The sequence below is a fragment of the Rhinopithecus bieti genome, unplaced genomic scaffold (assembly GCF_001698545.2).
Source record: "Rhinopithecus bieti isolate Rb0 unplaced genomic scaffold, ASM169854v2 scaffold_315, whole genome shotgun sequence".
Lineage (NCBI taxonomy): Eukaryota > Metazoa > Chordata > Mammalia > Primates > Cercopithecidae > Rhinopithecus > Rhinopithecus bieti.
This window is the reverse complement of record NW_016803481.1, coordinates 4,174,723-4,188,884: the sequence shown is the minus strand read 5'-3', so window position 1 is coordinate 4,188,884 and position 14,162 is coordinate 4,174,723. Positions and strand designations below refer to the sequence as shown.

General features: G+C 41.7%; 1 protein-coding gene across 1 annotated transcript in view; it reads right to left on the bottom strand.

The window, feature by feature from the left end:
* The window catches only part of EBF2 (EBF transcription factor 2), a 208,962-nt gene that overhangs the window by 42,606 nt on the left and 152,194 nt on the right, over positions 1 to 14,162 (bottom strand). Inside the window, exons 8-10 of the mRNA XM_017885421.1 lie at positions 6,129 to 6,246; positions 4,226 to 4,356; positions 3,135 to 3,261 (exon numbers count right to left, since the gene is read on the bottom strand). Coding sequence (XP_017740910.1) covers positions 3,135 to 3,261; positions 4,226 to 4,356; positions 6,129 to 6,246 — 376 coding nt within the window. The remainder of the gene's footprint in view (positions 1 to 3,134; positions 3,262 to 4,225; positions 4,357 to 6,128; positions 6,247 to 14,162) is intronic.

Sequence of the window (14,162 nt, the reverse complement as noted above, 5' to 3'; positions counted from 1 at the left end):
TGGCCAAGGGTGAGGACCTCTTTTACACACGCACACACACACATACACAACACCTGGTTCCAAATGTCTACATCAATGGCCCTACTCATTATTGAAATTGTTCTTTACTTCAATAGAGAGTTGAGGATTGGCTGCAATGTGCCTGTTATGATACCTGCCCATCTCCTTATAGGCCAGCTCCATCACCCACGTCTAGGGGTGTCTTTGAAACACTAGAGATATCAGAAGCTCTACATGCAAAAAGTGTCCTGGAATAAGACCCACTCTCCAACTGACTTCAGGGACACCCCACGCTCCTGGTTTCCTCCTACTCTGACCACTCTTTCTCAGGCTCCTTCCCAGGTTCCTCCTGTCATCTTTAATCCTGCATGCTGGTGTTCCCAAGGCACCATATTTGGACTTCTCCACCCTATCATGGTAATCTCATCCGCTCCTGTGGCTTTAAATCCTGTCTAGATGCTGGTTGCTCGTCTGCTCAACACCTTCCATGTCTTCCCATCCAAAGTCCTTGCCATGCCTGACTTTGCAACCTCATCTCCCATCACTCTCTTCCCCACTGACTCCACTCCAGTCACACGGGCATTCTTGTGCTTCCCCATCAACACCAGTCCCCCCGTCCACTTGTAATCTTGCTGTACCCTCTACCTGTGACAACCCCCCTCCCCCAGATTCACGGACTTCCAGGCACTTCTCCAGTGAATACCAGCGGACCAAACAGAAAACCCAGCCCCAGGGAGCTCCCGCGATGGAGGAGGGAATGTGGATGGAGAGGAGGACGGAGGAAGGAGAGAAGGGGGGATGGATTTCCACAGCTGGCCCCATCCTGGGATTCAGGTCTCTGCTCCATGTCCCCTCCTCAGAGAGGCCTCCCTAACCAGCCTGCCCAACTCTCCCTCACTCTCCTTCCCTTACTTCTCACTATCTGAAATTATGTCACTTATTTTCTTTCTTGTCTGTCTTCCCCTCTATAATATAAGCTTTATGAAGATGGGGGACTTTACCTTCCTCCCTTCTATACCCCAGAGCTTAGAGCTGTGCCAGCGCATGGCAGGCAGGTCATAAATACTAGTTTGAATGAATGAACTACATCCCTTTGGAGCTGGAACAGTAATTTTTTTTATCGTGACTGCGATAGAATCTCCCATAGAACCACAGAAAATAACACCTGAGATGTGCTTATCTCAGGACAGAAAATTCAAAGGCTAAATTTTAAATAAATAGGCCTAAAAATTACCTCTTTCCATCTACTCCTAATTGGTAGCTAGCCAGACATTGACACTTTAACAAGAGTAGGAATCAGAGCACAAATGAGAGACTATACTATCTATAAAATAATATTATTAAAAATTTATAATATGCCTGCTATATTTTGGTTCATATATTTCTTTTCTATACTCTTTATTTTCTCTGTCAAAGTATAATACCTCATTGATCTTCCTGCCTCTAGTTGTTTCCCAATTAACTCAGTCTTTATATCAACACCATTTTTTTTTTGAAGACAATATCTTTGAGTTACTCTTCCTTGCACAGAAACCCTCAATGCCTTCTTATTTCCTGACAAGTCAAGTCTAAATTCCCTTACAAGGCTTCTTTTGTTTTTAACTTTTAAAAAATGTGGTAAAATACACATAACATACAATTTACCATCTTAATCATTTTTAAGTGTACAGCTCAATTGGGCTAAGTAAATCACATTGCTGTACAACCATCATCACCATCCATATCCAGAACTCTTTTTGTCTTGCAAAACTGAATCTCTGGACCCATTAAACAAATCCCCAGTTTCCTCTCCCTCAACCCTTGGTACCCACCATTTGACTTTCCATCTCTAGGAATTTGATTACACTAGGTACTACATAAGGTTTTTAAGCTGTTGTATGCTTTGTTTCCCTCCCATGCTGATATGGTTTGACTGTGTCCCCACCCAAATCTCACCTCGAATTGTAGCTCCCATAATTCCCATGTGTTGTGGGAGGGACCCAGTGGGAGAGAGTTGAATCATGGGGGCAGTTTCCCCCATACTGTTCTCATGGTAGTGAATAAGTCTCACGATATCTGATGATTTTATAGGGGGTTTCCCCTTTTGCTTGGTTCTCATTCTCTCATCTGTTGCCATGTAAGATGTGCCTTTCGCCTTCTGCCATGATTGTGAGGCCTCTCCAGCCACGTGGAACTGTGAGTCCATTGAACCTCTTTTTCTTTACAAATTACCCAGTCTCGGGTATGTCTTTATCAGCAGCATGAAAATGGACTAATACACACGCCTAGCACATGTAGGATAAGTTCTAGTGTAAGTACAAAATGCATTGCCATAGCTGTCAGACGAGCTTTTGGTCCTGTAGGAATGTGCTCACCTCACCCTGTGGCCTTTGCCTATGTGATTACCATAGTGAGAACATTATCCCTTTCTCTCTTTGCCCATCCAAATTCTCCCTGTCCTTAAATATGGTCTTCAATTTTCATATCTTCCTTGGCACCTCACCCCATTACTCTTGCCCATACTAAACTCTCTCTTTCTGAAACTCATATTCCATTCATTGGAAATACCAAATATTTCAAATTTATGAATTCACTAGCTGTTCGCAATATACCATTGTCTCCTTCAAAAGTTTCTAAACTTCCAAATGGGGAAGGGATCATGTCTTACATGTCATCCATACCCTTCGCTTAGAAAAAGCAATTGATACAAAGTAGAAATTCAACAAATATTGACTAACATATGATTTTTACCTTCTTGAAGTTTTAAAATACTTCAAATTGCTCTCCAATGTCACTGGGCAACTCTCTTGAATCTTTTCAAGAAAATGTAGTTACAGCCAATAACTCTCCGTTGTTTAATCTGACCACGTGGATAAAAGATGGTTCTAGCATGGTTCTAATAGAGTTAAATTTGTAGAGATGTGTTCCTGAAATGAGCTGCTGTGATCTCCCAGATCATGCAGAAGTTGCTTAAGTAAAATACTAATTGAGAAGTGAACCTTCACATCACCATTCAACATCTATCACTCAGCTCACTCTTTCCACACCAGTAAAAAGACCTAGAAACATCAGGATGATTATAAAGTGCAGATACTGGGAATTAGCGCAAAGGCAAACCAGAAGCCAGCCTCTCTTGGCATCACTTTCTCACCTACCTGTGTAAATGAACCTTCCTGGGGCTCCTTTGCAGAACTGTTTAGATTTGTAAGATAATGTCACTTCCACCACGCCTGGGATGTGCCGGGGAGGAGTCTGTACTCTGATGGCATGAGGGGTTATTAGCTGAGGAATGAATAGGCAGGGAAATAAAATACCCATTAGACAAGCCATCACCAAGGACATAAGGTGTACAGCATCTCCCACTATTGCTCCCCAGGGGCTTCTTTCTCTCTGCTCTACTCTAACTGTAGTACTTCTAGCTCCAAATGCACTCTGAACATCCCTGTCCTGTCTCTGTCTGTGTGTGTGTCTCTGTCTGTCCCTGTGTGTGTGTGTGTGTGTGTGTGTGTGTGTGTGTCTCCACCCCCCACCCCCCTGCCCCACAACCTTGGAATTTCCTCTCAACTCAACCAATCTAGGTCCTTTGTTTCTACAAGCCCAGCCCAAGTCCCTCTCACTTCCTGTTACCAACCCCACCCTCATCCCTGGAATCCTTTCCTCTGCTGAACTCCTATCCTGCTTATGACTTCAAATGTTGATCTGGCAAGTTCCAACTCCAACTTAGCACTGTCACTGATCTTTTTGTAATGTTTTATATTATGAAGAAAGTCAAACACATCCGATTTAGAACATTTGGAAATTATAGAAAAATATTTTTTAAAAATTAACATCATAGAGATGATCAATATCAACATTTGTTATGTTTCCAGTACCCTTCTATAAATGTGTGCTATATCACTAGATTTTACATCCATAGGCACTATTATCCTTATTTTTTTTTCTGCTTAGTATTACAGTGTGAGCATATCCTTTCTCCTGTATCATTTGAAGTTTTTCAAAACATTTTTTAACGGTGGAGTGATATTCCATCACTTTACAATTCTAGATTTCTAAGTTTTCACCATTTTAAATAATACTTCAGTGGATACTTATCTTCTTAAGAAACTCATGCCCGATTTGCTATGACTTCTATGCTTTTTTTACCCTTGGTGTTTGTGCTGCTGATGCTCTAGGAATGACTAGTTTCCCAGATCAAAACAATCTTTGGGCGAAAGGAAATCAGAGTAAGCCTGATGCCTCTGCCTACCTCGCTCCATACAAGCATGGTCCCAAACACCACTTGGAGACCATCAAAGAAGTTGTCCCCAATGATGATGACCATGGCTCCTCCTGTGGTCCAGCCTTCACTCGGGCTAATGGCTTTGATGCAGGGGGTAGCTAAAAGACAGGAAAGAAAAGTCAGGTTTGTTCTTTCATGGGTGTCCAACTTTTTGGCTTCCCAGGCCCACGTTGGAAGAAGAAGAATTGTCTTGGGCCACATATAAAATACACTAATGCTAACGATAACTGATGAGCTAAAAAACAAACAAACAAAAAAGGTTCATGTATAATTTTTGTGATATCCCCACCACAGATAAGAAAAGAATCCTTGCCTTCAAAGGACTGGACACACCACAAATAAACAAAAAATCCTTGCATTCAAAGGGCTGGACACTGTGTATGGCTGAAGCTTAGAGTGTTGGGGATGGGCTGCTTTTGAAAGCTGTTGGTCATTCCAAGAAGTTCAAGCTGAGATTTGTTGACTTGCCATCATTCCCTAATTGGCTGTTGGTTTTCACCGAGTCATTAAAGCCTAATGAGTTGACCATTATGTATGAAAAAGTAAAACACTTAGGTAATTGTGCAAAGGGTGTTTGAAAACCCTGTTGTTTTTGCCCATATTTTTATAAGTTGATCACACTGGAAATGTGTAAATCCCCTTTCTCTCCCCACCTCCTCTGCCCTAAGATGTTAAGATTTACAAGGCCTGTTAATGGGCCAGAGAGAGAGGGAGAAAGCAAAATCTATCATAGTTGAAGGCTTTTTTCAGCTCTATCAAGAGACAATTTCTAATCACTCTACTAACTTTGTAGGAAGGATTTTCCCCACTTCTTCCATATGCTCCAGGCCTCTGGACTTTATATCCCAACAGGAACCCAATATGGTTTTCAGGCCATAACTAAAGTCAATCCATCACTCCATTTCCAAAGTTGACAGGGTCAAAGGTAGAGGAGAACTTTGGCAGGACTCCAAAAACATGAGCCCCCTTTGAACAGCCAGTCAATCACATCCAATCAGTCAAAAGAAACTGGATGGGTTCCTAGTCCTGAACTCTGGGATTTTCTTCTCCCCTTTCAGTGCTCGCTGTGGGAGAATTAACACCACTCCAAATTCTTTACTGATTCAATCATTTTCTTTCAGTTCATTAATTCCTGTTTACAGTGATACAAGATACATTTTCAGGCTGAGTTAGCATGGGAGGTGGGGTTGGGTGGTAATATATAACAAAACATCACACTAGAATAGTAGCCTAATTTGACCATACATTCTGTCTTATATGGTCTTTCTATACCACTGAGTTGGGGCGTGCAGAAGGAAGGGGAATAACTAAAATGGAATTTACTTAGATTTGTCAGTTATCTTCATCGATATACTTTAATTTTTTGGACAACTTGAAGTTTAACAGTTACCAGTATTTCTAATTACTTTAATGCACTTGGAAAACTACCCAGAACAGACCATGATTTCTTCTTGTCCAAGCAAACAAAAATCAATTAGCGTCAGTTTCTTTCCAAACATTGTTTTGTTTTGCCTACAATCTGTTTAAGGGCACATCTGACACTTATTCATACATGTCTGGCACTGCAGTGTTCCTGTTTAACTAAGATGTCATAGGCCTACGTTTGCCTGAAATGCCCGTCTCGCAAAAAGGAAAACACAGAACAGAATGGAAGAGAGTGAAAGGCATGAGGACTTGGCATGGGCTGTTAGACGTGTGGGGCTTACAGTGGAGCAGGCTGGAGTCCGTGTTTACAACTTCATTAAGAAAAAAACCCACACGGTCCTGTGTACTTTCTCTTCTCTGACTGCGAGGCATAAATTTGAAGTTCGAACAAGGAAATTCGTGGAGAATTTCATGTGTCTACTATGCTGAGCACAGGCAGCCCTACCTTCTGATGGGTCGAGTCTTCTTGCTCTCCGTCCATGCTTGGAGTTGTTATGAACAAACATGTTGTCAGAAACAGCTAGGACGTGTCCATCCACATTCACTGTTGTTGACAACACAACCTGCATATTTAAAGTAAAAAGGAGAAAGCGGGTACAGTGGAATTAGTTTCACATAAAGTAGCAAATGCACCAAAATTCTTTTTTGCCACAATTCCATATAGCAAAGGGGAGATGGGACAGAACTTGGGTCTCAACAGAGTTTTCTCCTTCTGTAATTATGTCAGAACTTTACAGAAAAAGTGGCTGCCCTTCATCCATGCATTGTCAAGAATCTTTGCTCAAAGCACACCCATGTCATGAAGTGGAGAAAATGGCTATCTGCCTGCTGCTTCCAGAAACCTGGTTCTCTATCAAAAGACCTAGACTACCACTGCCAGTAGAGCCTCCACCACAGAAAACTGGTTGTGTGCCACGTGGAAGCTGAGATCTACACACCAGCTGGAAAGTCACTTCTCTAAGCTCCGGAATGGGTTCTTGCACTTCAGACGGGTCTTGACATCATGCCCAGCACTGAGATGCTGGCTGGTGAATTGTCTGTGGTGTTGCTGCGCAGTAGAGAGTGGTGGCAGTGATGCCTCGACTTTTGCTGAGAATATAAGGTTGCCATAATTCAGTGTTGAAAACACAGGATGTGTAGCATCTAATGAGGGCGAGGGGAGAGGTGGTGTGGAGCAGTGGGAGAACATGGGTTTGGAGTCAGGAAGAACTGAATTCAAATCCCAGGCCTGGCCGGGCGCGGTGGGCTCAAGCCTGTAATCCCAGCACTTTGGGAGGCCGAGACGGGCGGATCACGAGGTCAGGAGATCGAGACCATCCTGGCTAACACGGTGAAACCCCGTCTCTACTAAAAAATATGAAAAATTAGCCGGGCGAGGCGGTGGGCGCCTGTAGTCCCAGTTCCCAGCTACTCAGGAGGCTGAGGCAGGAGAATGGCATGAACCCGGGAGGCGGAGCTTGCAGTGAGCTGAGATCTGGCCACAGCACTCCAGCCTGGGCGACAAAGCGAGACTCCGTCTCAAAAAAAAAAAAAGAAAGAAAACAAATCCCAGGCCTGCTGTCGCCTAACTTGCAACCATGAAAAACTTACTTAATCTTGTCTAATCTCAGTTTTTCTTATCTGTAAGATATAAATGGCAATGTGTATCTCACAGTGCTTAAATGAGGTATAATGAGATACAGGCACACATCCCTAGTCCAAGAATCTGAAATCCAAGATTCTCCAAAATCTAAACCTTTTTGAGCACTGACATGATGCTCAAAGGAAATGTTCATTGGAGCATTTTGGATTTTGGATTTTCCAGATTAGGGATGCTCAACCAGTAAATACAGGATGCAAATATTCGAAAACCCCAAATCAGAAGCACTTCTAGTTCCAAGCATTTTGGATAAGGAATACTCGACCTGCAATACATATAAAGGATTCAGCACAGTGCTTTGTGTGTGCCAAACTGGGATGCGTTCGTGTCCTAACTGCCTTGCCCATGCTGGGCTTGACCAGACCATAAGACAGATGACATTACTCACACACCGAGGTTATCACATGGCCTAAGCTCTAGGGGAAGTCCTAGGAAGAGGCAGATAGGAAATAGGTACCAACAGTTACAAGGCATGGTCCCTAACCTCAAAGAGTTCATTTTCTGGCTGGAGAATCATAGTTAACACAGGAAACAAGTAGCACAAAGATTGATATCGAATCAAGTTCCAGCATGTGTACTGCAGATCCGGGTGGGGGAGAAGCTCAAAGAAGTGGCTATCAGCAAAGGCTGACCAAGCATAGCAGAAGGGAGTAGACCTGGGTGGAGCTCCCACCGAATCACTTGATCCAGAACACGAGCCACCGTAGACATGGGTCTACTTCTCAGTTCACATCAGTTATGCTTGGCCATTATTATTATTATTTTCGAGAAAAGAACAATAACTTGTTATATACATACTCACACATGTATGGACTTTTTGAGGAAGAGCACTAAATAGGTACAAAATGAAGAGTCGTGTTTAAAAATGACTCTTCCTGTCTACTCTCAAATTAAAATGGTTGATATTCTACTTGTAATTGTCCTTTCTTATTTATTAAATGGAGGGCAGGGGGCTTGATCCTGCCATATCTTTTTTTTTTTTTTTTTTTTTTTTTTTTTTTTTTGAGATAAGAGTCTAACTTTGTTGCCTAGGCTGGAGTGCAGTGGCACCATCTTAGCTCACTGCAACCTCTGCCTCCCGGATTCAAGCAATTCTCCTGTCTCAGTTTCCCAAGTAGCTGGGATTGCAGATGACTGCAATCATGCCCAGCTACTTTTTGTATTTTTAGTAGAGACAAGGTTTCACCGTATTGGCCAGGCTGGTCTTGAACTCCTGACCTCAAGTGATCCACCAGCCTCGGCCGCCCAAAGTGCTGGGATTACAGAAGTGAGTCACAGTGCCCAGCCCTACTTTACCTCTGAATATGAAGGAATGAGGCAGCATTTCAAAAACCTTTTATTATGAATAATTTCAAGCAAACAAAAGAAACAGGATAGTGAAATGAGTCCCCAGTACTTATCATTCAGCTTCAAGAATTGTCAAAATATCGCCATTCTCATCTCAGCTACAGTAGACCCCTTATCCAAGAGGTCTATGCTCTAAGACCCCTGTGGACGTCTGAAACCTCAGAGAATATCAAACCCTATAATATGCTTTTTCCTATACATACCTATGATAAAGTATAATTTATAAATTAGGCGCAGTAAGACATTAATGACAATAACTAATATTTGAAATAGAACAATTATAAAAAGATATTGAAATAAAAGTATGTAAATGTGGTTTCTCTCTCTTTCTCTCCAAATGTCTTATTGTACTGTACCTTGGGTAACTGAAACCATAGAAAGTGAAACCTCAAAAGTGGGCGGGGGGACTACTGTTTACCACCACCCACTCCCAAACCTCTACTCAACGATGATAATAATCACAGGTGTTGGGTTTTTTTGTAGGTAAAATTTACATGCATTGAAATGCACAAATCTTAGCTGTCCAATTTACACTGAGATCAAGAAGTAGACTATTTCCATCTCCCCAAAAATTTATCCTGTGTTCCCTCCCAGTCCATCCTACCTCCACCACCAGCAATACTCTTCTGATTTTTTCTTTGCCCTAAAGAGTTTTCAATGACATCTTTTAAGTTATTACATATTTTTAGTGTAATAGGTTTGGGAAAATCCCTAAAACCCATGAGTCCACAAATCATCTCATATAGTCTGACACCTTGAACATGGTGGTAACTTATGCAAAATTTTACATGAATAAGTGAGTGTCAGTCATCCAACCCAACAGACAATTGACTGAGCTTCTAATATGTGACAGGCCCCAGAGATTCAAAGAATAAACTTAAAGGAACCTCAGTTGTCATTCAGAAAATTATCAATATAATTGCTCACAATTCAGGAGTACAGCCTGTCTAGTGCTGGGTCTGTTTTCAATTGTGTCCATGTTAATATGTTACAATCTGGGGAAATTCCTTCCAGAAAGTTCCTATCACACAGTGGCAAACATTAAGATGGTGGCATCCATCACTCCCCGTAAGTTCTCATGTTCTTATCAAAGTGATCTCAGCAAAAAACAAGGTCATGTCACAGTCGAAGGGAGAGGTAGAGCCTCATGGTCACGAGGTTAAGATGAACTTGAAGATAGTATTGCCTACCATCCGAAAATAATAGGAGAAGAGAGAGAAGAAAGAAGAATCAAACCACTCTTACAAATTGTGTGTGTGAATGCATTTTCAAAGAACATAACTGTCATCTCTGTAAAAAAAAAAAAAAAAAAAAGAGAAAACAAGGAGAGGGGTGCTTTGGGCTTTAATTCTTCCTTTTTTTCTTTTTTTTTTTTCTTTTTTTCTTTTTTCTTTTCCTTTTCTTTTTTTTTTTTTTTTTTTTTTTTGAGACAGGGTCTTGCTCTATCACCAAGGCTGAAGTGCAGTGCAGTGGCCTGATCTCAGCTCACCACAACCTCTGCCTCCCATGTTCAAGCGATTCTCCTGCCTCGGCCTCCCGAGTGGCTGAGATTACAGGCATCCACCACCACACTCAGCTAATTTTTGTATTTTGTGGGCTTCGCCATGTTGGGCAGGCTGGTCTAGAACTCCTGACCTCAAGTGATCCTCCCGCCTCAGCCTCCCAAAGTGCTGGGATTACAGGCATGAGCCACTGTGCCCAGCTGTGGGCATTAAGTCTTAATGAGCTTTCCTAGGCACACTAAGGGGAACCTGGGCCCTCTCTGAGGATTACGTGGAGGTAAAGAGCCTTCTCTCTGAGGTTGCTTTAATTCACTCCACAAGCTCCTTGTCATACCATCCATTAATACTCCCCACGCGTTCCTGCCACAAAATATGGGGCTTTCACGAGCCAGCTGATTTCATCATTGTCCATTTGGGTGGAGTGAGACTCAGTTCCAAAGTGAACATTTCCCGAATGACATACCCTGATGGTTCAGATGCACTTCATTATTTTCTATTAACAATAGAAATAAATTTTAATCTCTTGCTGGCTCACGCTGGCCTCTCATGACAGCTAGGGAATTAACCTGAATTATGTCAGTGTCTGCAAAATTTATTACAAGATTTTAAATTATGTCCAAATGTATGTGCGTGTGCATCTGTACATATAGATATGAGGCAAGTTTCAGGTTTTAATATTCCAAATATCTTAGATGGTGAGGTAGCTGGAAGAGCCTGCCAATTCAACTGAATTTGCAAAATGCGATGGATTTAATTCATAAACTCCGCAACAGGAAACCAGACCTGTTTGGTGGTTGTTTCTATACATAGAGACACACACTTAAATACTGACTTTCATATACATTTGCTTTACTTCTGGAAGAATGAACTACATTATACAGGTGAAGATATATTTGGTACAGTCAAAACTTCAAATTTAAATTCCTTCACTGTTTACTGATGAACAATGACAACGCTGATATTCGTCTATTTGGAGAAGTTAAGATTTCTGAATGTTTTAGGACCAAAGGAAGTGGAATGCGCATTCCAACATCATCTTACTCCCAGGCCTTCCCCTTCCACAAGCCAACTTCTTTCCCCTAGTGAGTATTTCCTGGGTCACAAAGGCTGACCCTTCCCATCTGGAATCAATCAGTCAACCCCTGACAACTTCCTGAAACACCTCACTCCATTTCCTGTTCTCTCCCCCTTCTCGTTTTCCCCCTGGTTTGCTTCACTCTTCAAAACTGCAGGCCACAGCAGCTTAATGTTAGAGGGTCAGGCACAGTTAGACTCCAAAACACTACACAAGGACACCTTTGACCTTCAAAAATCTTTACATCTTAGCTAAACAAATCAAGGTCAACATTTCTTACCATTACCTTGTTAACTATTTGTATGCATCTCTGCCAAGGGTCTTCTGATCATATAACCATCAATACCACTTATTCACCTAAGATCAACTGATCTGATTTAAAAGAAGCAAATGTGTATGGATAAAAGGTGCCATTCGGAGGTGCCTGAAACTGAAAATCACCAGCATTATATTAGCAAACATACAGAGAGTATTCCATACAAAGGAACTTCTATGCCTCATCGTCTCCTGTCACCTAGACCTGATAATGCATCTTTTCTAAGGCTGTCAGACTCTATTGGCACTGCCATTCTGCTGGTATGGCCCTAAAGAATGCCAATTAGGAATACAGATGTCCATAATTTGCGTGGGATGGACCCCCAGTTTCTGCTGCTGACACTGGTGACAGTTTTCATTTATTTCTTAGAGTTGATATATCTGTATTATAGCTCAAAGCCTGCAGATCTGAAAACTAAGTCATGGTAAATGATAGCTCTCCTCAACTGATACATTTCAACGCAAAAGCAACAACCAATTTATTTAGGACAAAGTGCCTTCAACCCAAGGTTCCAAGAGAGAGAAATCAGGATCAATTGAAATTGCTTGCATTTTTTTCTAAATAAAAGTAGTTTTCGCTTTCTGCCATTCCCTATTTTGCTTTGATGTGATCTCTCATTTTTGGTAACACTAACTCAATAAACAGACCAATTGGAGAGTGACAGTGGTAGGTTCCATTTTAAATCATTTAATTATATGGCAGTGTTAGTTGGTTATACAGAAATAGAAACATGAATAAGAAGTCTGTATCTTCCCTTGAAAAATACAAGAAAGTTTTAAGAACGGAATCTACAAATACGTTAGCAGTCTTCTACCAGTACTCAAGAAAACTGATCGGCTTTCTCAAATTCTATTTTTCTTCTCATTACCCAAAAGTTCTCCTATGTCCCTCACTCCAATAATTTATACAAAGCAGGAGCTGAGTTGTAAAGGAGCCCTTTCCTGCTCGTAAAAGGCCACAGTGGGAGTCACCCTTCAGGTGGACACATCCGTTAATCTGCCTGAACAGCTAATTTTCCAATAGAGGAGTTATTTCTTTAGTTATCAGAATGATAGCATGTGCCATGGAGACTTTTACCAAACTGACTTATTCCTAGCCTTGGGTTATTTTTATGCCTTTCTCTAAAATGTCCTTGGCTTTTTGCAACACCACGCGCGCGCGTGTGTGTGTGTGTGTGTGTGTGTTTTAAGTACTTATCCTTCTCAAAGCTCTAACTTTATGATTTAGTTGAATTACATAAGTCTGAGGAATGGCCAGTTGAGCCCTACTCCCAGCTAGGCTTTTTCAGCTCCTACCCAGGTGTTTCTACAAAGACCCTAAGTCTCACACAAAGAGGCTAAAAGAAAAAGAGAAGTCAAAATGAAAAATGTGTGGAATGACCAAATGATCTGCTCTTTGAAACAGACGACAATTCCAATGTCTGCAGTCACTAGAGAATAATTACATTGGTTAGAAACCTCCCCATATGGGCCAGAGTCCTTGCTTTGAAAACACACCAAGTTCTACCATTAGTCAGACACAGTTCCCCACCCTTTCAATGAGGGTCATGCACCTCCTAGCTGGATGTGGGGCCTTTGGTAGTTTAATCTCAGTAAAGCTATAACACATCGCATTTATAGCACACTCCACGTTGAAGACTCTGATACCCTGCTTATGAATGTGCATACACTCAGCTAAATAAAATGGTCTCAAAAATTCCTGTTATTTTGCCAAGAATGGAAAAAAAAAATTCTTTATGACATTTTACATCTGGAAATGGAATTAAATTCATGATGTGCTTTTCCCTTATAACTGTTCAGTTGCCATATATGTTATTTCAGCTTTCCCAAAGCATAACTGTTATGTGGGATTTTATTTTCCACCTGTGGAAGGAGGAAAGGGACACAGAAACCATTAAAGGGACAGAGAAAATCAAGACAGACTTCTGGCTATGGCGGGCAACCAAGCTGCAAGTCCATATTGCAAGGAGAAATACACATCAGGTTTTGACACAATCCCGAATTCTCATCATGGACAAGGTGAATCTAATGACACAGTTTTGTCTAAGCCTCCATTAATTCAATCCAGGCTAACAACAAACAAATGGGCTACTGCAGTTTGTTCCGCCCTACCACTTTATTCTTGGCACACATATTTTCAAGCCAGATTTAAGGCCCAGATTCTTCTTTGTTACGGGACTCCAGAGTCTCCAAAATTACCTTTAAACACCTACCCCACAAGCATGGATTTTGTCATTTTCTTTAAAAGGAATTCCCAGAATTCTCAGCAATGGTTGTTGTTTCATATTCCCAAAGGCGAAATTTTCTGTTCAGTGAAGGATCAAGTCCCAGACAGGAGAACACAGAGTTGACTGTCATAGAGACAGATGTGAGAGGTTCTGGACTACTCCAGCAGAGAGGGGACTGGGCAGCAATGGTATTACTCCTGAGAAGATTTGTTCTTTTCCTTTTTTAAAAAACACACGGCCGGGCGCAGTGGCTCAAGCCTGTAATCCCAGCACTTTGGGAGGCCGAGACGGGCGGATCACGAGGTCAGGAGATCGAGACCATCCTGGCTAACACGGTGAAACCCCGTCTCTACTAAAAATACAAAAAATCAGC